Below are 24,201 nucleotides of genomic sequence, written 5' to 3'. Positions count from 1 at the left end.
GTATTCTCACAGTTTCTAATCTGTAGAAAATACTACTAATATCTCTTCAGTTTATTATTCTCCATTATTCAAAAGATCTAGGACTAGGATTATCCTTCAATTACTGAAGAAAAAAAGAAGAGACTTAATAGGCACAAGCCTTTGTCTAGATGTGTGATTTCATTTGTGTTGGGGGGTGGGGGTTTGGGGGGCCGGATTTCCAGTGTGGATATTCCCTCTACCAGTTCAGTAGAAAACAGCTAATAAAGTATAGTCTTAGAAAGATAGTGCCTATATCATTGAAAAATAAATGACTTACCCATAGTCATGTGGCCAGTGTGCATTAGAATAGGATTTGAATCCAGGACTTTTCTTCTTGAAAGCCAGTCATCTATAAAGTAGGCCATATCATATCTTCTATATTTACTGGTTATTAAAAGCAACAAAAGCCATGTCTATTCATTTTAACAAGATAGTAACAAAGTTTCCAGTGTTTCTAAGATGGATTTTGTGGCTGTTTAAAATTGCCTCCATTAATGTAATCATAATGAGTATATGTATTCTTTTAGTTCTGTTTTCTTTACTCTGCATTATTTCACATGTCCTCCTATGTTTCTTCGATTTCTTTGTTGTTACTATTTCTTAAGACAAATAATATTCCATTATATTCATATACCATAATTTATTCAACTATTCCCTCAAACAGTAAATATTTGTTTCAAGTTTTCTTCTATTACTATGGCTCTTTTCTAGTATGGGCTCTTCATGATATACTATATTGCCTCTTCTAGGAAGAGACTTAAAAACTGGGAGAATAAGATTAAGCAATGTCTTCAACCTCTCACTACATTCCCCATTCTAAGCTGATTGTTTCCATTTCTAAGTATTTTGAGGATAGAGAGAAATTTTTGGTCATCAAGTCAAGGAAATAAATTTTCTCTGCAGCATCTCTGACAAGTACTCGTCCAGCCCCTGCTTAAATATTTCCAGTGATAGGCTCTCCCACCCTCACATGACAGAACATACCATTTTTAGATGATTCTAATTATTGGAAAGTTTTCTTAGATTAGGCTAAAATCTGCCTTTGAAATTTCTATACATTGGTCCTAGCTCTGCCCTCTGTAACTAATTAAAATAAAAATTCTTTCTTCCAAAGAAAGCCCATAAATATTTTTATATGCAAGAATTATAAATGTGAAGGTTCCATTTCTTTGGAGTGGTGATCCCTAGAAACTTAACTTTCCTCCAAGAAAACATAAACTCCCCAAGCACCAGGAATGTTTTGTTTTTGCCACTGTAACCCCAGCACCTACCACACAGTACCTCAAAAACTATTAGTGCTCAATAAGTATCTGTTGAATCGATATCAGTATTCACCATTTGACAATTCTCCCCATTAAATCAACTATTGTTAATTGTCATAGAGGAACCATTCAAAAAATGTTGATGGTATTTTTGAAAGTTCACTCCATGAACTAGAAAAAGTTTGCTGAGCATCTAGATTAGGGTTTTTTTGTTTTGAAATCTTTACTTTCTCTCTTAATTCTAAGGCACAAGATTGACAAGGGCTAGGCAATCAGCATTAAGTAACTTGCCCAGGATCCACAAGCTAGGACATTTCTGAGGCCAGATGTGAACCCAGAAGATCTCTATTCCAGGCCAGGTTCTCTATTCACTGTGCTACCTAGCTGCCTCCAGAGTAGGGTTTCCAAACCTTTTTGCATCAACAGACACCTTGGGCAGTCTGATGAAGTCTAGGTACCTTGCCTCAGAATTAGGGTGGTTGTTTTTTAAGCTATATTAAAGGAAATGCTGTTTCAGACAAAGATTCCCCCTTCCCCGAAGTTTATGGACCGCCTTTAAGGTGTCTATGGAACTCCCAATTTAGATTTCTTAGGCCATAAATGAACAAATAACTAAATAAAGCTTTCTTTACCTTTTAAAATCTTCAGTGATAGGTCACAGGTGCACAGATTTAGAACTAAAAGGGATCTTAGAGGTCATTAAGTCTAACATCCTTATTTTACAGATGAGATTGAGGTTGAGAACAATAAAGCAATCTACCAGACAACAAGCTATTAAGTGTTATTAAGAGTTATTATTTCTACTTTTTTATATTTAAGAGGAAAAGGAGCAATAATATTTTTCAGTAAGTTATCCCGTTGTGCTGGTTGTCAGAGACCCCCTGCTGTGCCACTTGTCAGTTAGTGACAGTTAAAAGGGTGTGGCCAAGGGGAGTTAGTCAGTTGTAGAGAGTTGCAAAGGACTTTTTGTCTCAAGGGGAGAGGTTGTGCTGCTAGCACTCTCTCTGGTTGGAGACAGAGAATAGAATTAAGGCCTTAATAGCCTTATTGATTATTAATAACCTGAGTAAATAAGGTAGATGGATAGTGCCTATATTTTTTAGATAGTGAGAGTAAGAGAGTAGGCTAGGGTTTCGGTCTAGCAAAAGATACTGCCCTCTGAGGCAGACAGATTTAGGATTTTTTAGAGAAATTTAGTTAGGATTGGGATCTGGGATATAGTTACAAGCTATTGTAAGATTACTTTCACTTTCCTCCTTCCTATTTCCCGTTCATATTTTCCTACTTGTAAACTAACTGTTTTCCATTTAATAAACTACATACTGGCTTTTATTCAAACTCCTACCCCTCAAAATTTAACCCTTCACAGTGTCTGGGTTCAAATTTGAAGCCAGGTCTTCCTGACTTCCAAGCTTAGTATTCTATCCACTTTGCCATGCTGCTTCAATTTAGAAGAAATTATTTCAAAAGATGAAAAAAGATTTCTTCCTATATCTGTAGAAAAAGCTATTAAAGTTCAAAGCTAGATGGGCATTTTGAGCAGAGAAGGGTTAAAAGTCAGTAGCACAACCTAATATTTTAAGTCTCTTCAGTTGTTAACATTTTTACTTTTAAAAAAATATATTTGACATTTATGAAACATTTGCTTTGTTAAAAGTTTTGTTTATTGCTAAAATGAAATACTCATACCCTACCAGCCTTTTAAAGTTTAATAAAAGTGCCCAATTCCTTCCTTTAGTATAGCTGCTAATCATCTGTTTAATTGGAGATAGCTGACCTCAAGAATTTTACAAGTATCTGCTTCAACTAACTTTAATAAGCAAGTCAATCCCACTACTGACTTTGTTGCAAAATTAAGCTAAAAGTAAATTTTGCCTCTACTTTATAACAACTAACATACTCCATGCTTCTGATACTTTTGGGAAAGCCAACACCCTTCTCTTGACTCAAAACACTTAAGGTGGTTGAACTAAGTGATATTTTAAGGTTCATTCTGGGAAGATTAAATTTAACTCTGATTGTGAAATTTAATGCTGATTGTGAAAATGAAATTAACTTTCCCATGATTGTGAATATTAAATTGTAACCCATGCTCATTTTTAGATTTAATCACCAAAAGTGTAAACACACTACTTACAGCTGAGTGGGGAGATCTGCCCATTTTTAGATCAAATCATAAAAAGTGTAAACATCCCACTTAATCATTAAGTAGGAGGTCTGTGACCTACATGTGCAATAGTGGGTAATGAATCAGAATCAACTGACTGCCTCCTGGGCAATACTAAACAAGGTTTTAGACTATGATTTGTCCACATAAAAAGTGGAAGAAGTGACATAACAGAAAGCATCTTTAAAAGGAATTACAACTTCCTGTGAGAGGAGTTCTTTATTCTTTGGAGCTGAGACTGGAAAAGAATCTGCTGACTGGATCTGAGGCCCTGTTCCTGGTGAGACTGTTCTTGAATCTCTTCCTTTGAACTGACACATGGTGAGTGAAAAGGCTGACTCCTTTCCTGGATTAACTGGGAAAACTAGCCTCAGGAGAGACCTACCTCTTGAGAGACTTTCCCAGGTCCTCAGCTTTGCCGAGGCTGGCTAAGGACTAACTCTCCCTGCCTGGGCTGAGCCAGGAGACGGGAGTAATTTAGTACTTGGGCTAGATATCTTACCCTACCCTCTCTCTGATTTCTTACTTCACTCTTTCTATATTTTGTAAATAAACTATAAATAAATCTCTTTGGAATAAATTAAATTCCTGGGGGTCATATTTAAAATATTCCATTCCAAACCTTTTTATAAATTAACCCCTTCCCCACCCCTTACAATTCCTTCCAGCTTTACAGCAGAACCTGACAAAACATTGTTTACAAGAAACACATTTAAAAATACAGAGTGAAACTAAGTACTTATAGCACAATTTATTATGCTTCAGTTGATGTAAAAGAATAGTAATCATGATCTCAAACAAAGAAAAAAGCTATATTATGTTAAAAGATACCATAGATAATGAAGAAAGAACAATACTAAATATTTATGCACCAATTGCTATCAGGGCAAGTTAGGTGACACAGTGGATAGACTGCCTGGTCTATAGTCAGGAGGGCCTGAGTTCAAATCTGGCCTTATACACTATGATAGAGACATGAGAGAGAGAGTTTTTGTAGGACTTGTGGACCAAGATGCAGGGCTGGAAATCTAGCTCTAGATGTCTGTCAAGAGAAGATTCCAATGGAATATCCCCAGGAGGGGCAGTTGGGGATTTCCTGGCCACACTCACTGAGAATAGAAACTGGGTTTTTGGACTTGGTCTCTGACTGGGAGACACACTCTCTCTCCCTGGAGGTTTGAAGCTGGCTGAAAGACTTTTGTGAGGCTGATTTGATTTTTTTGTTTGTTTGTTTTCTCTGACTCAGCAGTTGAAGTTGACACTGAGAAGAAAAACTTAGCTTTTGGGGACTTGATCTCTTGTTTTCTCTGGCCCTGAGCAGTGGAAGCTGACCAGGCAAGAAGCTTTTGAGTTGGTGGTCTATATGAGAGTTGAGCTGGCCAGGAGAAAACTTAGAGACTTTGAACTTTGTTTCTTTCTGGGGTTAAGCTGAGAGATCTGGCTGATTTGTGAAGAAGAAAGAAGATTTTTGAACTGCTGTTGTCCTCCAACTCCCTTACTGTCTAAGAGTCACACTTGTGACTCCCCAAACCCTCAATTTTATCTCCTTTAGATTAGGGAAAATCCTCATCCCTCTTACCTCAGTTTCCCATCCTGTTATCCTAATAAACCCCCTGACTGAAAAAAGCAACTAGAGTATCTTTATAGTTCACTCAGGAGGGAGGGAAGGAGCCAAAGGCTTCAAGAAGAACTGGGTAAAAAGGGTTGGTTAAGGGAGGGAGTGAGGGAGGAAGGGGGTTAGGAAATAGATTGAAGAATCAGCCATAAGTAGGGAACAATAGGCAGAATCCCCAGAGCAAATCCCAGAGCAGTGTCCCCTGTGTATCAGCATCTCTGTGTGTGTGGCATCCCCCAGCATTTCTCTGTTCTACCTCCATTACCAATAAGCAGCCTCAGGTTCTTTTAGGCAGCCCTCTCTAGTCACAGCCAGCAAGAAAATAGCAGACATTGCTGAAGAAACAGGTTCCCCTCAGTTTACCTTCTCCATTTGTAGAAGTAACAATTTCCCATCAGTTTACCTTCACCATTTCAATAAGTAATAGTTTCCAGTCAGTTTACATTCTTTATTACAACACTTACTAATTGTATGATCTTGGATTTGACTTTTTTTTTTTGCTTTGGTTTCCTCATCTGTAAAATTAGCTGAAGAAGGAAATGGCAAGCCATTCCAGTATCTTTGCCAAGAAAACCCCAAAATGGCTCACAAAGAGTCAGAAACAATCGAACAACAACAAAGACAACCACCAAATGCAATAGCACCTAAATTTATAAATCTTAGAACTAGATAAATATAACAACAACAAAAGAAGTAAAGGAGATGAATAGTATCTTACCTAAGCAAGACATGATAGACATCTGGAGAGAATTAAATAGAAAGAGAAAGGAACACACATTTTCCTCAGTAGCATATGGCACCTTTATAAAAACTGACCACATATTAGGGTCAAAGAACAAATTAAAGAAATAAATAAGATTATTAAGGAGAATGATAATGAGACAACACACCAAAAACTCATGAGATGAGACAAAAGCAGTAATCCGTATAATTGAAAATCTGTTACACTAAAAAAGAACTACATTTCCTGGGAGCCCACTGACTTCCTAACATTAAGTACTTCCTGTAGACATAGGGTATTAGTGAGTGGGCAGTCCTCTGGGGCCTCTTTCTTGGGCTTGTAGCCTGCATGGTGACGGTGGTAAGCTAAGCTCAGGGATTTTGAAATGGCTAATCATCCATGGGCACATTGTCTTTATTTTGTATCCTCTTTATTCCTTGAATTCTAATGATCATGAATAGATCTCCTAAAATATAACATTTTTAGTATTGACATTAATTTTAATTTTTACAGTTAACAATAACTTAAGTACCCCTACTTGGTACCTCAGCAGATTGTGAAGACAGAATTAATTCTCCTTTGTCTATTTTTGAATTGAATCAATGAAAGCTTGAACACCCTACTTAGCACTAGGTGGAGGAGTTCAAGCAAACCACTTAGAGGGCTACAGCCTTTCAACTCAAATAGCCAGGAAATGAGAATTCACACCCTCAGAAATTCAATCAGCCAGGAATCTATGAATCCTTTTGATAAGAATTTACACTTCCAGAGGAAGAGAAGTGAATCTCATAAACACTGCCCATTGGCAGTGCTAGACAATTTGGAAACTGTGATTGGCCTCTGTGAAAAGGGAATGGGACAAGAGATCACCATGAAAGCCATGGAATCCTTTGGCTTGGGGGTGGTCTTGTGGAGATTTTCTTCTGGGAATTGTCTTATGAAGATATTCTTCAAGGGAGCTTCGCTGGAGACTTTAGCTTGGATCTCAGCTTCAACTTGGTTCACACTCCCGGACTGCTTCGTTGGTGAGTAAAAAAAGGCCAACTCCTTTCCTAGTTTTTGAAGAATTCCATCTTGTAAGAGGTCGAGGTGGTTATTCACCACCGGCCCTCCTGGCTGAGGACTACTAGTATAGGTATTTTCTCTAACTTCTTTCACATTTCTCTACTTAATTGTTTCCTCTCTATTTTGGTAAATAAACTTCTGACTTGAGATATAATAATTTTGGCAACCGCATTATTTCATATAAGTCCAGCCATTAAATATAACCCTTACACCTATCCTTCTGTGTTTCTTACTTGTTTTAATGAATGAGGGATTACAGCTGAATTCATCTTCCCACTATTCTAGCTCTACTCCAGTGTTATTCTTTATAGCTAAGTAGGTCATCTCATATACCTAGAAAGTCACCCCTGTACTTTAGTAAGTATTTATTATTTGCTTACTATTTGTCAGAGACGGTATAAGATTTGGGAAGCTGGGGGAGAAGGATGGAGGAGGTAATACAAAGAATTTTTTTTTTAAAGTGCTACTGTCAAGAAGCTTATATTCTACTGGTGACAACATGTAAATATAAGGTATTCTGAGGAGAGAGCAGCAACATTGGGAGAGGGAGGAACAGGGGACCAGGAAAGACTGTTTATAGAAGGTGAGATATGAGCTGAATTTTGAAGGAAGCTAGGGAAAATAAGAGGTGGTTATGAGGATATGGAGGACAGCTAGTCCAGAGGCATGGAAATGAGATGGAGTGTTATGTTGAGGAACTGCTTGCTAGTGTAGCAGCTTTCCCAGGCTATAGAATAATATGTGGACTAAAGTGTAAGAAAAGTAGGAAGAGGCCATATTCTGAAGAGTTTTGATGACATCAGGGGAGTAGATCCTGGAGTATTGTAATAGAGTGTCTTGGGAGTACATTGAGCAGGGGAATAGAATTCTCTCCTTTTGAGGCCCATCTTTGAAGTCACCAATTTTATAAAGCTACCCTGACTTCCAGGAATTCTCAAACTGCATTCTTTATTTCTTAACCAGAAAGAACTTCTAATCAGAAAAGATTATCTATAATTGTGACTTCAACTTCCTGTCTTCTTAAGTCATTACATTTAGCTTCATGTCATTACTCAACTGAGATTGCTCTATCCAAAACCACCACTGAACTAAAAGGCCAAATGTTTTTTCTCATTTCTCATCCCTCTTGACTTCTTTGAAGCATCTGAAACTGTTGCTCCTTTCTTCCTTGATACAATCTTCTCTCAGAATGCTCATGACATTGCTTTTTCTCCTACATGTGTGATTTCTCCTTTGCTGGATCATCTTCCATATCCTGTCCACTGACTGTGGGTATAACCCAAAGTTTTGTCCTGGGTCTTCTTTTCTCTACAAATCTTGGTTCATGCAAGTTTAGTCATCATTTTTATGCTGAAGGCTCTCAAATCTATAAATTCAGTCCTAATTTCTCTCCTGTATTTCATGGACTGGCTATTGGTATTTCAAACTGGATTCCCTATATTATCAACACAAATTGTTTCATTTGGTATTTAAAGCCTTTCATAACCTAGCCCTTTCATACTTTTCCAACCTTGTTAAATATCACTTTCCTTTATGCAGACTATAAATTGACCACTTATTTGTGCATTCACAACATTGCCTCCTGTTTCTGTGCTTTTCATTTGGCTGTCCCCCAGGTCTAGAATGCATTCTTTCCTTACAGCCATCTCTTAGTCCTTAGCTTCTTTCAGGTCTTAGCTGAAGGGACATTTGAAACCCTTCCTGATCCCCCTAGTTACTAATACCTTCCCCTTTAAATTATTTTGTATGTATTTTACATCTGTTTTGTACATACATACACAAATCATGCTGTATATGTTGAAGAATTGATAGCCCAACACCTACATGTTATCTCCCTTCAATAGATTTGTAAACTAAAGGGTGGAGACTGTTTTACTTTTACCTTTGTAATAAGAGCTTAGTGGTTAAAGTTAACAGTCATCAAGCTTTTAATAAATGCATACTATGTGTCAGGAGCAAAAAAGAAAAATAGTTCTTGCCCTCAAGGATCTTATATTCTAACAGAGGATGACAAAACAGAAAAGGGAACTCAAAGGAAAAGGGAAGCAAAGGAATAAGCATGAGGCTGGCCTGGGCACTTGCTCAAAATGGAGATTTGGGGAGAAATACACTCATTTAAAAATGTGCCACAGACTTCCGGGTAATCATGGCTGCAATCTAGACGCGGCACGTTTCCTCTCCCCAGCACCGAACGAAATAGACTACATCAAAGGAGCATAAAATCACCTTTGGAGGAACAGAAGGACTCCCCAGTACCCCACAGAGGCAAAGGTACGTGGGGCTTGAACATTTCCACACTAAAATAAGAAGGAAAAGCTTGCACAGAAAAGTGAACTGAGCCGCCCTTCCCCCACCCCACCTCCCCCACTAAACCAGAGTGAGCTACCTGAGCGCTCACCGGGACAGCGAGTGAGTGGGGAGCGTCTCTGTCTGGGGGGGCACTCCAGGGTCCTTGGGATCTGGGGATTGCCAGGAAAAAACGTCTCAGGGCGCTTTCACTGGAGAAGCCAGCGGACTTCGGGCGGGCTGCGCTGAACAAGGCGCACGGATTATCTGGGCGGAGCTGAATACCTGGGCTCGGAGGCTGGGAAGAACTAGTCTGAAGCAACCTAAATTCACAGAAAAACCACTCTTATAACCCAGACCCCAGACCAAAAAGGAAAGGGAAATAAAACCACCAAAGGGATGGCTCACATGGCCCAAAATCAAGCCTCCAGGAAGAAAGGGAAAAAAGTGACTATTGAAAACTTTTATGGTGGAAGTACCCAAGGGAAAGAGGAGAATGAAGAGGAAATCCAAAAAAATTCAGAACACGCCTCCCAAAATGGAAACTATCAACAAGCTCTGGAAGATCTCAAACTGGAACTTATCCAAAAGATGGAAACCTTCTGGAAAGAAAAATGGGAGAAAGAGATCAGCTGTCTGACAGATAAGACTGCTCAATTGGAAAAAGAACTCGAAGCAGCCAATACAAGGGCAGACAAGGCTGAAAAGCAAATCCAGTCCCTAATGACCAGAATTAAGGACCTCGAAGAAAGTGAGATGATAAAACAGCAAGAATCAATAAAGCAAACCCAAACAATTAATGAATTGGAAGAAAACAGAAAATATCTCACTGAGAAGGTCACGGACCTGGAGAACAGAGGAAGACGAGAAAATCTCCGTATCATCGGTCTCCCAGAAAAACCAGAGGTAAACAACAAATTGGATTTTATTCTAGAGGAGATTATAAAAGAAAATTGCCCCCACGTTCTGGAGCAAGGGGGCAAAATAGAAATAGAAAGGATTCATAGAACACCTTCTATACTAAATCCCCAAAAGACAACGCCTAGGAATGTAATTGCCAAATTCAAGAGCTTCCAAGTAAAGGAGAAAATCCTACAAGAAGCCAAGAAGAAGAGCTTCAGATACAAGGGGGCTCCCATAAGGATCACACATGACTTAGCGGCTAACACACTAAGAGACCGCAAAGCATGGAACACGATATTTAGAAAGGCAAGAGAGCTGGGTCTCCAACCAAGAATCAACTACCCAGCAAAACTGACTATATACTTCCAGGGGAAAGTATGGGCATTCAACAAAATAGAAGATTTCCAAGCATTTGCTAAGAAAAGACCAGAGCTCTGTGGAAAGTTCGATATCCAAGCACAGAAAGCAAGAGAAACATGAAAAGGTAAATATGAAAGAAAGGGAAAAGGAGATAAATCTTATCTTTCTCTTTAAGTCAAACTCTCTTCTATAAGGACTACATTTACATCTAATTATATATATTAATATGTGGGGAAAATGTTTTGTGTAACTCTCATAAATTGTATCATCATAAGAGTAGTTAGAAGAAACATGCATAGGGAAAGATTGGGGAATCAAGAAGATTTGGGGAAAGTTGGGGCAAAAAAAGGAAAAGGGAGGGGGGAACCGTGATAATACTAAGATTAACTTCAAGAAATAGGGGGGGAATCAATAGAATAAACTTTCCCATATAAAGATACACATGGGAAGGGGAGGGGAAGAACTCTCATATGAGAAGGAGAGGAAGAGAGCGTGAAGTGGAAGTACTTAAACCTTACTCTCAGTGAAATCAAATCTGAGAGGGAAGAACATCTAGATCCAGTGGGATCCTGAATTCTATCTTATCCATTAGGGCAAGAAAGAAAGGAAAATTAAGGAGGGGGAGGGGGGAGGGAGCACAAAAAGGGAGGGAAGGAGAGGGGGGAGGGGAAGGGAGCATAAAAAGGGAGGGGCTAGAAAGGGAAGCATCTCAAGGGAGGGGACTAGGGGGACTGACCTAAAGTAAATCACTGGTTCAAAAGGAGAAAGCTAAAGAAGAAAGGTCAGAACTAGGGGAAGACATCAAAATGCCAGCGAATCCACAAATAACAATCATAACTTTGAACGTGAATGGGATGAACTCACCCATAAAACGCAGACAAATAGCAGATTGGATTAGAACACAAAACCCTACCATATGTTGTCTTCAAGAAACACATATGAGACGGGTTGACACTCACAAGGTTAGAATTAAAGGTTGGAGTAAGACCTTTTGGGCCTCAACCGATAGAAAGAAGGCAGGAGTTGCAATCATGATATCTGACAAAGCCAAAGTACAAATAGACCTGATCAAAAGGGACAGGGAAGGTAAATATATTCTGCTAAAAGGAAGTATAGACAATGAGGAAATATCACTAATCAACATGTATGCACCAAATGGTATAGCATCCAAATTTTTAATAGAGAAACTAGGAGAATTGAAGGAGGAATTAGACAGTAAAACCATATTAGTGGGAGACTTGAACCAACCACTATCAAATTTAGATAAATCAAATCAAAAAATAAATAAGAAAGAGGTAAAAGAGGTGAATGAAATCTTAGAAAAATTAGAATTAATAGACATATGGAGAAAAATAAATAGGGACAAAAAAGAATACACCTTCTTTTCAGCACCACATGGCACATTCACAAAAATAGATCATACACTAGGTCATAGAAACATGGCACTTAAATGCAGAAAAGCAGAAATATTAACTGCAGCCTTTTCAGATCACAAGGCAATTAAAATATTGATCGGCAAGGGTACATGGAGACCCAAATCAAAAATTAATTGGAAATTAAATAACATGATACTCCAAAACCATTTAGTTAGAGAAGAAATCATAGAAACAATTAACAATTTCGTTGAAGAAAATGACAACGGCGAAACATCCTTTCAAACCTTATGGGATGCAGCCAAGGCAGTACTTAGAGGAAAATTCATATCCCTGAGTGCATATATTAACAAATTAGGGAGGACAGAGACCAAGGAATTGGAAATGCAAATCAAAAAACTTGAGAATGAACAAATTAAAAACCCCCAGAAGAAAACCATACTAGAGATCCTAAAAATTAAGGGAGAAATTAATAAAATAGAAAGTGACAGAACTATTGAGCTAATAAACAAGACTAGAAGCTGGTACTTTGAAAAAACAGACAAAATAGACAAAGTACTGGTTAATTTAATTAAAAAAAGGAAAGAAGAAAGGCAAATTAATAGCATCAAGGATGAAAAGGGGGATCTCACCTCAAATGAAGAGGAAATTAAGGCAATCATTAAAAACTACTTTGCCCAACTATATGGCAATAAATTTACCAATCTAGGTGATATGGATGAATATTTACAAAAATATAAATTGCCTAGACTAACAGAAGAAGAAATAGTTTTCTTAAATAATCCCATATCAGAAATTGAAATCCATCAAGCCATCAAAGAACTGCCTAAGAAAAAATCCCCAGGGCCTGATGGATTCACCAGTGAATTCTATCAAACATTCAGAGAACAGTTAACCCCAATATTACACAAACTATTCGACATAATAAGCAAAGAGGGAGTCCTACCAAACTCCTTTTATGACACAAGCATGGTACTAATTCCAAAGCCAGGCAGGCCAAAAACAGAGAAAGAAAACTATAGGCCAATCTCCCTAATGAATATAGATGCAAAAATCTTAAATAGGATACTAGCAAAAAGACTCCAGCAAGTGATTAGAAGGGTCATCCACCATGATCAAGTAGGATTCATACCAGGGATGCAGGGCTGGTTCAACATTAGGAAAACTATCCACATAATTGACCACATCAACAAGCAAACCAACAAGAATCACATGATTATCTCAATAGATGCAGAAAAAGCCTTTGATAAAATACAACACCCATTCCTACTAAAAACACTAGAAAGCATAGGAATAGAAGGGTCATTCCTAAAAATAATAAACAGTATATATCTAAAACCATCAGCTAATATCATCTGCAATGGGGATAAACTAAATCCATTCCCATTAAGATCAGGAGTGAAACAAGGATGCCCATTATCACCTCTATTATTTGACATTGTATTAGAAACACTAGCAGTAGCAATTAGAGAAGAAAAAGAAATTGAAGGCATCAAAATAGGCAAGGAGGAGACCAAATTATCACTCTTTGCAGATGACATGATGGTCTACTTAAAGAATCCTAGAGATTCAACCAAAAAGTTAATTGAAATAATCAACAACTTTAGCAAAGTTGCAGGATACAAAATAAACCCACATAAGTCATCAGCATTTCTATATAATTCCAACACAGCTCAGCAGCAAGAACTAGAAAGAGAAATCCCATTCAAAATTACCCAAGACAAAATAAAATACTTAGGAATCTATCTCCCGAGACAAACACAGGATCTATATGAACACAACTACAAAACACTTTCCACACAACTAAAACTAGACTTGAACAATTGGAAGAACATTAACTGCTCATGGGTAGGACGAGCCAATATAATAAAAATGACCATCCTACCCAAACTCATCTATCTATTTAGTGCCATACCCATGGAACTCCCAAAAATTTTTTTTACTGATTTAGAAAAAAACATAACAAAGTTCATTTGGAAAAACAAAAGATCAAGGATACCCAGGGAATTAATGAAAAAAAACACAAAGGAAGGGGGTCTTGCAGTCCCAGATCTCAGACTATATTATAAAGCAGCGGTCATCAAAACAATTTGGTACTGGCTAAGAGACAGAAAGGAGGATCAGTGGAATAGACTGGGGGCAAGCAACCTCAGCAAGACAGTATATGACAAACCCAAAGATCCCAGCTTTTGGGACAAAAATCCACTATTTCATAAAAACTGTTGGGAAAATTGGAGGACAGTGTGGGAAAGATTAGGCTTAGATCAACACCTCACACCCTACACCAAGATAAATTCAAAATGGATGAATGACTTGAACATAAAGAAAGAAACTATAAGAAAATTAGGCGAACACAGAATAGTATACATGTCAGACCTTTGGGAAGGGAAATACTTCAAAACCAAGCAAGAATTAGAAAGAATTACAAAATGCAAAATAAATAATCTGGATTACATCAAATTAAAAAGTTTTTGTACAAACAAAACCAATGTAACCAAAATCAGAAGGGTAGCAACAAATTGGGAAACAATCTTCATAAAAACCTCTGACAAGGGTTTAATTACTAAAATTTATAAAGAACTAAATCAATTGTACAAAAAATCAAGCCATTCTCCAATTGACAAATGGGCAAGGGACATGAACAGGCAATTCTCAGCCAAAGAAATCAAAACTATTAATAAGCACATGAAAAAGTGCTCTACATCTCTTATAATCAGAGAGATGCAAATCAAAACAACTCTGAGGCATCATCTCACACCTAGCAGATTGGCTAACATGACAGCTATGCAAAGTAATGAATGCTGGAGGGGATGTGGCAAAGTGGGGACATTAATTCATTGCTGGTGGAGTTGTGAATTGATCCAACCATTCTGGAGGGCAATTTGGAACTATGCCCAAAGGGCGATAAAAGACTGTCTGCCCTTTGATCCAGCCATAGCACTGCTGGGCTTGTACCCCAAAGAGATAATGGACAAAAAGACTTGTACAAAAATATTCATAGCTGCGCTCTTTGTGGTGGCCAAAAATTGGAAAATGAGGGGATGCCCCTCAATTGGGGAATGGCTAAACAAATTGTGGTATATGTTGGTGATGGAATACTATTGTGCTAAAAGGAATAATAAAGTGGAGGAATTCCATGTGAACTGGAACAACCTCCAGGAAGTGATGCAGAGCGAAAGGAGCAGAACCAGGAAAACATTATACACAGAGACTGATACATTGTGGTACAATCGAAGGTGATGGACTTCTCCATAAGTATCAATGCAATTTCCCTGAACAATCTGCAGGGATCTAAAAAAAAAAATACTACCCACAAGCAGAGGATAAACTGTGGGAGTAAAAACACCGCTGAAAAGCAACTGCTCGACCACAGGGTTGGAGGAGATAAGACTGAGGAGAGACTCTAAATGAACACTATAATGCAAACTCCAACAACAGGGAAATGGGTTCGAGTCAAGAACACATGTGATAACCAGTGGAATCATGCGTCGGCTATGGGAGAGGGAAAGGCGGGGGGGGGGGGGGGGGGGGGGGGAGGGGAGGAAAAGAAAACGATCTTTGTTTCCAGTGAATAATGTATGAAAACGACCAAATAAAATAATATTAAAATTAAAAAAAAAAATGTGCCACAGCAAAGTAGGGACATTAATTCATTGCTGGTGGAGTTGTGAACTGATCCAACCATTCTGGAGGGCAATTTGGAACTATGCCCAAAGGGCAATAAAAGAAAGTCTACCCTTTGATCCAGCCATAGCACTGCTGGGTTTATACCCCAAAGAGATAATAAGGAAAAAGACTTGTACAAGAATATTCATAGCTGCACTCTTTGTGGTGGCCAAAAATTGGATAACGAGGGGATGCCCTTCAATCGGGGAATGGCTGAGCAAATTGTGGAATTTGTTGGTGATGGAATACTATTGTGCTAAAAGGAATAATAAAGTGGAGGAATTCTATGGAGACTGGAACGACCTCCAGGACGTGATGCAGAGTGAGAGGAGCAGAACCAGGAAAACATTGTACACAGAGACGGATACACTGTGGTACAATAGAACGTAATGGACTTCTCTCCATTAGGGTCAATGCAATGTCCCTGAACAATCTGCAGGATCTAGGAGAAAAACACTATCCATAAGCAGAGGACAAACTCTGGGACTAGAAACACCGAGGAAAAGCAACTGCCTGACTACAGAGGTTGAGGGGACATGACAGAGGAGAGACTCTAAACGAACACTCTAATGCAAATACTAACAACATGGCAATGGGTTCGAATCAAGAACACATGTGATACCCAGTGGAATCACGTGTCGGCTATGGGGGGTGGGGGAGGAAAAGAAAATGATCTTTGTCTTTAATGAATAATGCTTGGAAATGATCAAATAAAATATCATAAAAAAAAATGTGCCACAGGATGGAGTAATTTAGTGTTTGTTGCAGATATTTTTAAGGGAGAGAAGGCTACTAGAGAATGGAAGAGGAGTCTGAGAGTAAGGTTGATTAAGTGACGGAAGAAAAGGAAAAGATACTTGCCTTGATAAGTGGTAGGGTTGGTGTTTAATGTAACAGATAAAATTTGTGTTACTTTCATTGTTCTGTTATGTGTGACTCTTTGTGACCCCAAGGACCATGTGGTCCCTGGGGTTTTTCTTGGCAAATATACTGAAGAGGTTTGCTATTTCCTTCTCCAGCAGAATACGGCACTTCCTGGCTAGGTGACCCTGGGCAAGTCACTTAATCCCCCTAGCCTACCTCATACTACTCTTCTGCCTTAGAGCCAATACATGGTATTAATTCAAAGATGAAAAGTAAAAAGGAAAGAAAGCAAGAAAGAGAAAGAGACAGACAGACATAGAGAAGTTGGAAAGAGGGAGAGGTTTGAGGAAGTTGATACACCTCCCATTTATAGAGCCTTTTATACTTTGCAAAACATTCTACACATACAATCTTATTTGAGCTTCACAATGACTCTGGAGGATATTGTTCTCATCATACAGATAAGGAAATAGGCTCAGAAAGTTTCAGTAATTTATAAGGGTCACACAAGTAATGTCAAAAGTAGGATTCAAATATTCACTTAACTTTTAAGTTCAAGAGAATACTTTCCACTATACTGTGTTGCCTCAGTTGTCAATCAATTCATTAAATAATGATTTGACTAAAGCCCACTTTTTAAAATGCTCAATTAGTATTAATTTTAATTAGTTCTAATTTTATCTCTACTGCTCTTCAGCTATGTGACTCTGCACACCTCACACAGTTGTCCAAATTTTAAAAAAAAAGTGCTAGAAGAAGTTATAACAGTGACAAGACTTGTCAAGTCTGGCAGAAAGCAACTGAGAGACATGCAATCTGAGTCTATAAACTTGGGAAGGGAACAGAAGCCCAAGTCTACCCTGTATACTCAAACTCAAGGTTTTTCTAGTTTATTAAAGGAGGTGGTTTGAAGTCCCACACTAGCTCCCATCATTTGAAAATCCTGTCCAGGGCAGTGTGGTGGACCTTTGCACCTCAAGACTTTGTATTCAGAGAAACAGAATACAAAAATGAACAAGAAAAATCCTGGCAGTCTAAAAGGCAACATGGTTTTCTGCCAAGAGCAGTGGATTTGGAATCATAGGCTTGGGTTCAATCTTCTTGGCTTTATTTGACTTGGGCAAATGTGCTGGGCTTCATTAGGAAGTCAAAGGATTGATGATGGGATACTGCTACACAAAGGATACTCTAAGGCAACTAGGTGGCTCAATGGATATAAAGTCAGGCCTAGAGGCCAGAGATCTTGGGTTCAAATTTGACCTCAGACACTTCCTAGCTGTGCAAGTCACTTAACCTCAACTGTCTAGCCCTTATTGTCCTTCTGCCTTGGAACTGTATTTGGTATCAATTCTTTTTAAAATACTTATCTTAGAACCTAGAACCTCTCATTTCTATGCTTGGCTCTCTAGTCACTGAGCCACCTAGCTGTCCCCTTCACATCCATTCTAAGAAGGTAAGGGTTTGTTTGTTTGTTTAAGGTACTCAAATCAAAATTTGGGCTAATTTATATAAGGCTTTCTTTTTATATTTCTGTAGCTAATTCAACTGATTTTGTAGTGTCCTACAGTCCAAGAATAGTGGTTTGATCCCTAGGTGGTTAATTTAACTCTATACCAATCCTTGACTACAAGCTCTTTTACTAATCCAAGTCAGTAGTCAGGTCATCTCATAAAATGTATTATCATACAAGCAAGAGAGTGCATCTAGTTCAGTGCAAATCCCCCAATAGTTTAAAAAAAAAAAACCAAACACCAACACTGAAGCATATCCCCTACTATGGATGGCAGAACAACTGATCAAACGTTGTTTTGAATATAATTTAATAAAGCATACCAAAAATCCATTCTGATAATAACTATTCAATTTCTTCTTGGTGATTTATGGTTCCCAAAATGCCTTATAGACATTATTTTGTTTAGTCCTCATAACAACTCGGTGAGATAGATGCTGGAACAATCCCCATTTTATAAATGATGATATTGGGGCTTAAGAAGGTTAAGTAATCTGTCCAGAATAATACAGCTTAGTAATTATTGGAGTGTGAATTAGAATCCAGTTTAAATCCAGTCTAATTTCAGTATTCTATCCCCTCTGACCTGCTACCAACCACTTGTTCCCTTGACTCGTGGATGATCAATTTTTCAGTTCTCTTTCAAGAGCTTGCTTTTCTTTCCAGGGCAATTTAACTTCTGCCATGTCTAAACAGGCAATCTGGCCAAGAAGAAAATTATTTGGACAGCCTAGCAAGTGTACATAGTCTTGTCTAACTACATTGTTCACGTTAATCAGCTGTTCTCAGAGCAGAAATAATAAAATTCTTCCCTTGTCAGCTGTGTTTATACCTAGTAAATTCATCTGCATGTTCTATACTGGATTTGCCAGCTATAAATGGATAGTATTAGACCAGCTAAACTGCATTGTGCCAATATCAACCATTCTTCTCAATTTCACATAAGTATGAGGGCCATTGCTTAACTGTCAAGTAAAAGGCCAACTGATCTATCTTCTGAGAGCTCTCTTAGTATTCCTTATCATGAAATATGACATTTACCTAAAAATAGTACTAACCAATGTGATCTCTCCACTAAATAAAGGGATTTTTACTTTAATCTATCAATCTAATCTATTGTCATCATCAAAAGCATTTCAGTACCTCTCTACACATGGAATTATAGAACATGCTATAAAAAATTAATTGTTTCAGTTGCTTACAGGATTACAACTTGACACAGCACTGTGAAAGACATATCAAAAAACAAACTCAAATTAAGTTTTTAAAGTGTTAAATAAAAGCAAAAAGAAAATTCTAGGGTGATAAAGTATCAGGAAGGTTTAGGAGTTGCAATATTTAAGAGGAAGGGTCAAAACTACTATAAAGGCAGCACAATGAAACAGAAAGGGTGTTAGCAGGGCTGGCCCTGGGAACCAAAGCCACCCCTTGCCACTTTGTAGCCCCAACCATTCTTATCTTTGATTTCCTCACCTGTTAAATCGGATCCTCCCTCACAAGATGGTTATAAGATCCAAATGGAAGACCCCAAAAAGTGTTTTGCAAGCATATTTGTATGGATATATATGTGAGTTTGTGTATATATTTGGCTAGAATTGGACATTTCCTCAACCAAAGCAGATCAAAAAGTTGATCTGTGGCTGAAAGCATTAAACTTACTTGGGACACTTAAGAGGTTAAGGGATTTCCCCAGGGTCACACAGCCATAAACACACATGTATCAGCTATTATTATTAGATGGGAAATACCCTGGGCAAGAGGTAGGATTTCAAAAGAGACCATTAAGATTTGGCAGGCTGAATCAAGGAGATAATTCCAAGCAGAAGGGGAATGAATCTAGGAGCCTCCAGGGACAAAACAGACTAGACATGATCAGACAGTGACACACACACTAAGTTTGGAAAGAAGAACAGGGCAACTAGGGAAGTAAAATAAGTTGGGACATAAAAGCCTTTTTGAAGCAAAGGCTTCATTTTGATAACAAGATTTTATTGGGTGCTTACTATTGTGGTTGTCATTATGCTAAGATCTAAGAATACATAGAGATAGCAAGATATAATAATGGATTAAGCTGCTGGTCCCGGAGTCAACAAGACCTGAAGTCAAATCTGTGTGACTTTGGGCAAGTCCCTTAACTTTTGCCTTGATTTACTGTAAAATAGGGATAATAATAACACTTACCTCTCAGGATTGTTATAAGGATCAAATGAGACATTTTTAAAGCATTTAACAGTGCCTAGAACATAATGTTGCTTAATAAAGGCTTGTTCCCTCAAGAATCTCACTCCCCTCAAAAAAGAAAAAGCAAAAACAATCCCTGCCCTTAGGATTATATTCAAATGGAGGAAACAACACTCTAGCAGAGACACATACACATATTAAAATATACACAAGTTTAGAAAAGATGGAACGTAACCTTAGAAGAAATAGCACTAATAGCTGGGGGAGAAGAAGATAGTGGTACTTCCACTAAATTATTATAAAGCCATAGATCCCAAGAATTGGAGGATGGAAATGAAAGCACTCAACGTATGGCGGCCAGCCAGTGCAAAGGCCATGAGACAGGAAACAGGGAATCACATTTGAGGAACAGCAAGTAGGATACAATAGAGGGAAAGTAAGAAGACTAGAAAAGCAGGGAGTGGCCTGGTTGTCAAAAGCCTCAAAATATAAAAAGATTTTGTTTGGTCCTTGGTGTAATAGGGAGCCACTGGAATCTACAAAGAATTGAGAAGAGAGATCATACCTCTACCATAGGAAGATCACTTTGACAGCAATGTGTTATAAATGCTGAGACATTATACAGAAAGAAGTTATAACTGCCTAGATATAGAGGGTAAGAAAGAGTGGGGAGTAATCAAGAAAGACACTAAGATTGGAAACCTGGGTGGCTGGGAAGATGAGAAGACCCTAGAGAGTAACAGGGAAATCTGAAGTAGAGTGGGTGGGAGAATTAGTTCCAGTTTGGGACATGTAATTGATCCCATGAAAGCTGAGGATATATATACAAGTGAAAGAATTGAGAGAAAACATAAGAGCAAGTCAGCCAGTCAACTAGCATTTAAGCAATTCACTATATACCAGGCTAAGCTCTGGAGAAAGAAAGAAAAGGGAAAAAAATAGTCCTGGCTCTCAAGGAGTTTAAAGTGAAATGGAGGAGACAAATGCAAACACCTACATACAAATAAAATGTGTATAAGATAAACAGGATAAACAGCAGGAGGAAGGAGATTAACATTGACAAGTACAGGCCAAAAGAAAGGACAGAGCTTAGCCCAAGGAACAGTGAGTGTGACAAGGATAATAAAAATCTAGCAGAACAAACTGAGGAGAGATCAGAAAGACAGAAGAACCAAGAAAGACTGTCATAAAAACTTGGAATAATCTCCAGGGGAAAGAAATGGTCAGTAGTATCAAGGACTATATAGAGGTCAGAAAAATGAGGATCAATTTTATTGGTCATTTTATTTAGCAATAAACAAGTATTTATTATGTACTTACTAAGTACTAGAAACTGCTAAACTGCCCTCAAAGAGCTTCCATTCTATAGGAAGACAACATGCAAACAACTAATAAACATATAAGATATCTACATGACATATTAGAAGAGATCTCAGAGGGAAAGAAGATGACAGAGGGAAAGAAGATGAAAGAAGATCACAGAAGATGACATCTGACCTGAATCTTGTAGAAAGCCAGGAGGCAAAGGTGGGGAGGGAAAAACATTCTAGGCATGGGGGCAGCCAGTGCCAAGGGACTAAGTCAGAAGAATACTGAGACTGGGGCAGCTAAGCGGCACTGTGGATAGAGTACCAGACCTGGAGTGGGGAGATCCCGAGTTCAAATTTGGCCTCAGATACTTCCTAGCTCTGTGACCCTGGGCAAGTGACTTAACTCCCATTGCCTAGGCCTTAAAATTCTTCTACCTTGATTCTAAGAAGGTAAAGGTTTTTTTGTTTTTTTTTAATTCTTTATTACCTATATCGAGCAAACATAAGAGCAGTGGAAACAAATTTGCCTTGTGGCAAGAAAGTTTGCTTTTTTTTTTTTAACCCTTACCTTCTGTCTTAGAATCAATACTGTATATTGGCTCTAAGGCAAACAAGCTGTAAGGGCTAGGCTATGGGGGTTAAGTGACTTGCCTGGGGTCACACAGTTAGGAAGTGTCTAAAGCCAGATTTGAATCTCCTATCTATGAGCCTGACTCTCAATCCACTGAGCACCCCAGATGCCTCCTCTACTTCTTATTTTTCTCAAGACCTGGACTGAACTCAAGAGTCCTACATTGGGTGTAGTCTTTGTAAACTCTGCCCCCTGGACTTATGTGTAACTCTGATAAGGACTTGGTATTATTGCCTAGCATCCCTCTGTGAGATGAAAACTAAAAAATAAGGCCTAGCCAGATGCACAAAAAGGTTTTACAAGCATGGAAGCATTACCCTGAACAATATGAAAAAGACCAGACCACCCACAGCCTAATATAATTAGAATGTATCAGATTTGTGAATATGTATTTGACCAAATCCTTTTAAAAAATGCTTCAGGATGGTAGTAATTTCTTTCTGGGCATAAGCTGCACATTGGAACAACGTAAGGCAAAGGTTCTTTTCTGAAGTCCACATACATTGTGAACTTGGATAGGGGAAAAAAAACTTTATCTTTATTTTAAATAACCTCCAACTGAAATTCAGCATTTGCTTTCAATTATTTAAAAACATCATTCTAAGAAGGGGTCCAGATCACCAAAAAATTTTGAGACAAAAAAGTTAACTACCAAGTTTTAAAGTAATCAAAAGTACAGATCAGAGGGATTTAAGATCACAGGAGTAGATTTGAAGATCCATTAGAAGTCACCTAGTCCAACCATCCTCAATTTACAAAGGAGTTAAATGAGAAAAGAAAGGCCAAACTTTTGTCCATAGCAGGGTGAAGATTCTAATCCAGGGGATTTGAATTATCTCCACCTTCAGGAGGTAGGTTCAGTGCTCTCTTCCCTAGACCCTATACAGTCAGTCAATAAATATTTATTAAGTAACTCCTAAGGGCCAGGCGAGGAGTTTTCAAAAACCATCCTCACTGCCTGCAAAAACATGACTTAACATAACCCCTTTCACCGGTGAGACGTGGTTTCCAAGCATTTTGATTTTGATCTCATAGGGTCCTCATCTCTAGAGTAGGAAGCAGGCTGCATGCACTCCCATTCGGTAGTTACTGAAGATCAGAAAAAACCTGCCAAGATCGTGGTGCTTAGCCGGGTCTGGAACACACCGAAGAACAGCACAGGCTTTGCTGGAAGCAAACTCTATCCCACAAGTTGGCAGATACCTAGTTTTTCTTCTTCTTTACTTGAGAAAGAATGGGTGGGGAAAGGGGTGACCCGCACAGAGGCGGGTGGTAGTGAGGAGTCTAAAATAGTTTCTTATTCCTATTTCTTTTTACCTGGACTGGGTAGTTTTCAAGTCTAAAGGGGATGTTTTAGTTTGAATTCACCATCGCGTGTGTGTGTTCAAAGTGGAGAAGCAAGAGGGTCCGAGCATTCATTCCTTTAATTACCAAAGAGCGAATGAATATGTAACTTTTTCCCCCCACTAGGTATAAAGTAGACACAGGTTTGGGTAGGGAAACACGAGCCCACCCTCCACCGTGGAATAGGAATTAACTTAGCTCCGCAAACCCCGCCAGACCCTTCCTCCCTGCAAGCCCCATAGAGCGGGCCAGGGTCTTCGCGGACGCTGACCTTCCCGACGCCCGGACCGTCCTCTGGACCCTCTACCTCCCCATCCCCGTTCCCGTCCCTGACCCCCCACCCCCATCCCGGCAAAACAGTGGAGATAACGCTCCGCGTTACAGCGCCAGACCCTCTGCCCAGGACTGGACACAGCGCGGAGGCGCCCACGTGGGGCCGGGCCGGACCCCCTCCCCGCGAGCGGCCGCGCTGATTGGCTCGGAGCCGGCCAGGGCCGTGTAGGGCGGCCCTTTGGCTCAGTTCATCCCGGCCCCCACGTGGCGCCCATCAACCCCGGCTGCGCTCACCTCAGCGACGGCGAAGCCTCCACCTTCGGCTTTTTAGCCTGTGGCTCCTCGTCTGCCGCTGCCATTTTCGCGCGCCTGCCCCTTCTCCCGCGTCCCTCGCCTCAGAAGCGCCCCTCCCCCCTCCGCGGGACCGCCCAATCCACGCCCCTTCCCCCCTCCCTTCTCCGCCTCCCTGGGGGCCGGCCCCGTGAGTCCTCTCCTCTGGCCGGGCCCCTGCGTGAGTCCCTCCCTTCTCAGCTTCGCTATGTTCGCCCCGCCCCCAGGTCAGGCGGCCTCTCGAGTCTCTTCGTCACTCCCCCTCCAGCGGGGCCTCGGCCGACATGGGTGGGGACACGAAGATAGGCAGCCTCTGGCG

General features: G+C 39.4%; 1 protein-coding gene across 1 annotated transcript in view; it reads right to left on the bottom strand.

Moving 5' to 3' along the window:
* Positions 1–23,965, bottom strand: part of ADK (adenosine kinase) — a 645,392-nt gene extending 621,427 nt beyond the window's left edge. The window contains exon 1 of the mRNA XM_007478433.2: positions 23,847–23,965. Within this exon, the coding sequence (XP_007478495.2) occupies positions 23,847–23,911 (65 nt within the window). The 5' untranslated portion in view covers positions 23,912–23,965. The remainder of the gene's footprint in view (positions 1–23,846) is intronic.
* Positions 23,966–24,201: the final 236 nt, after the last annotated feature.

Source organism: Monodelphis domestica, chromosome 1 (assembly GCF_027887165.1).
Source record: "Monodelphis domestica isolate mMonDom1 chromosome 1, mMonDom1.pri, whole genome shotgun sequence".
Lineage (NCBI taxonomy): Eukaryota > Metazoa > Chordata > Mammalia > Didelphimorphia > Didelphidae > Monodelphis > Monodelphis domestica.
Note: the sequence above shows the minus strand (reverse complement) of the source record. Positions and strands in the feature narration are given on the sequence as shown.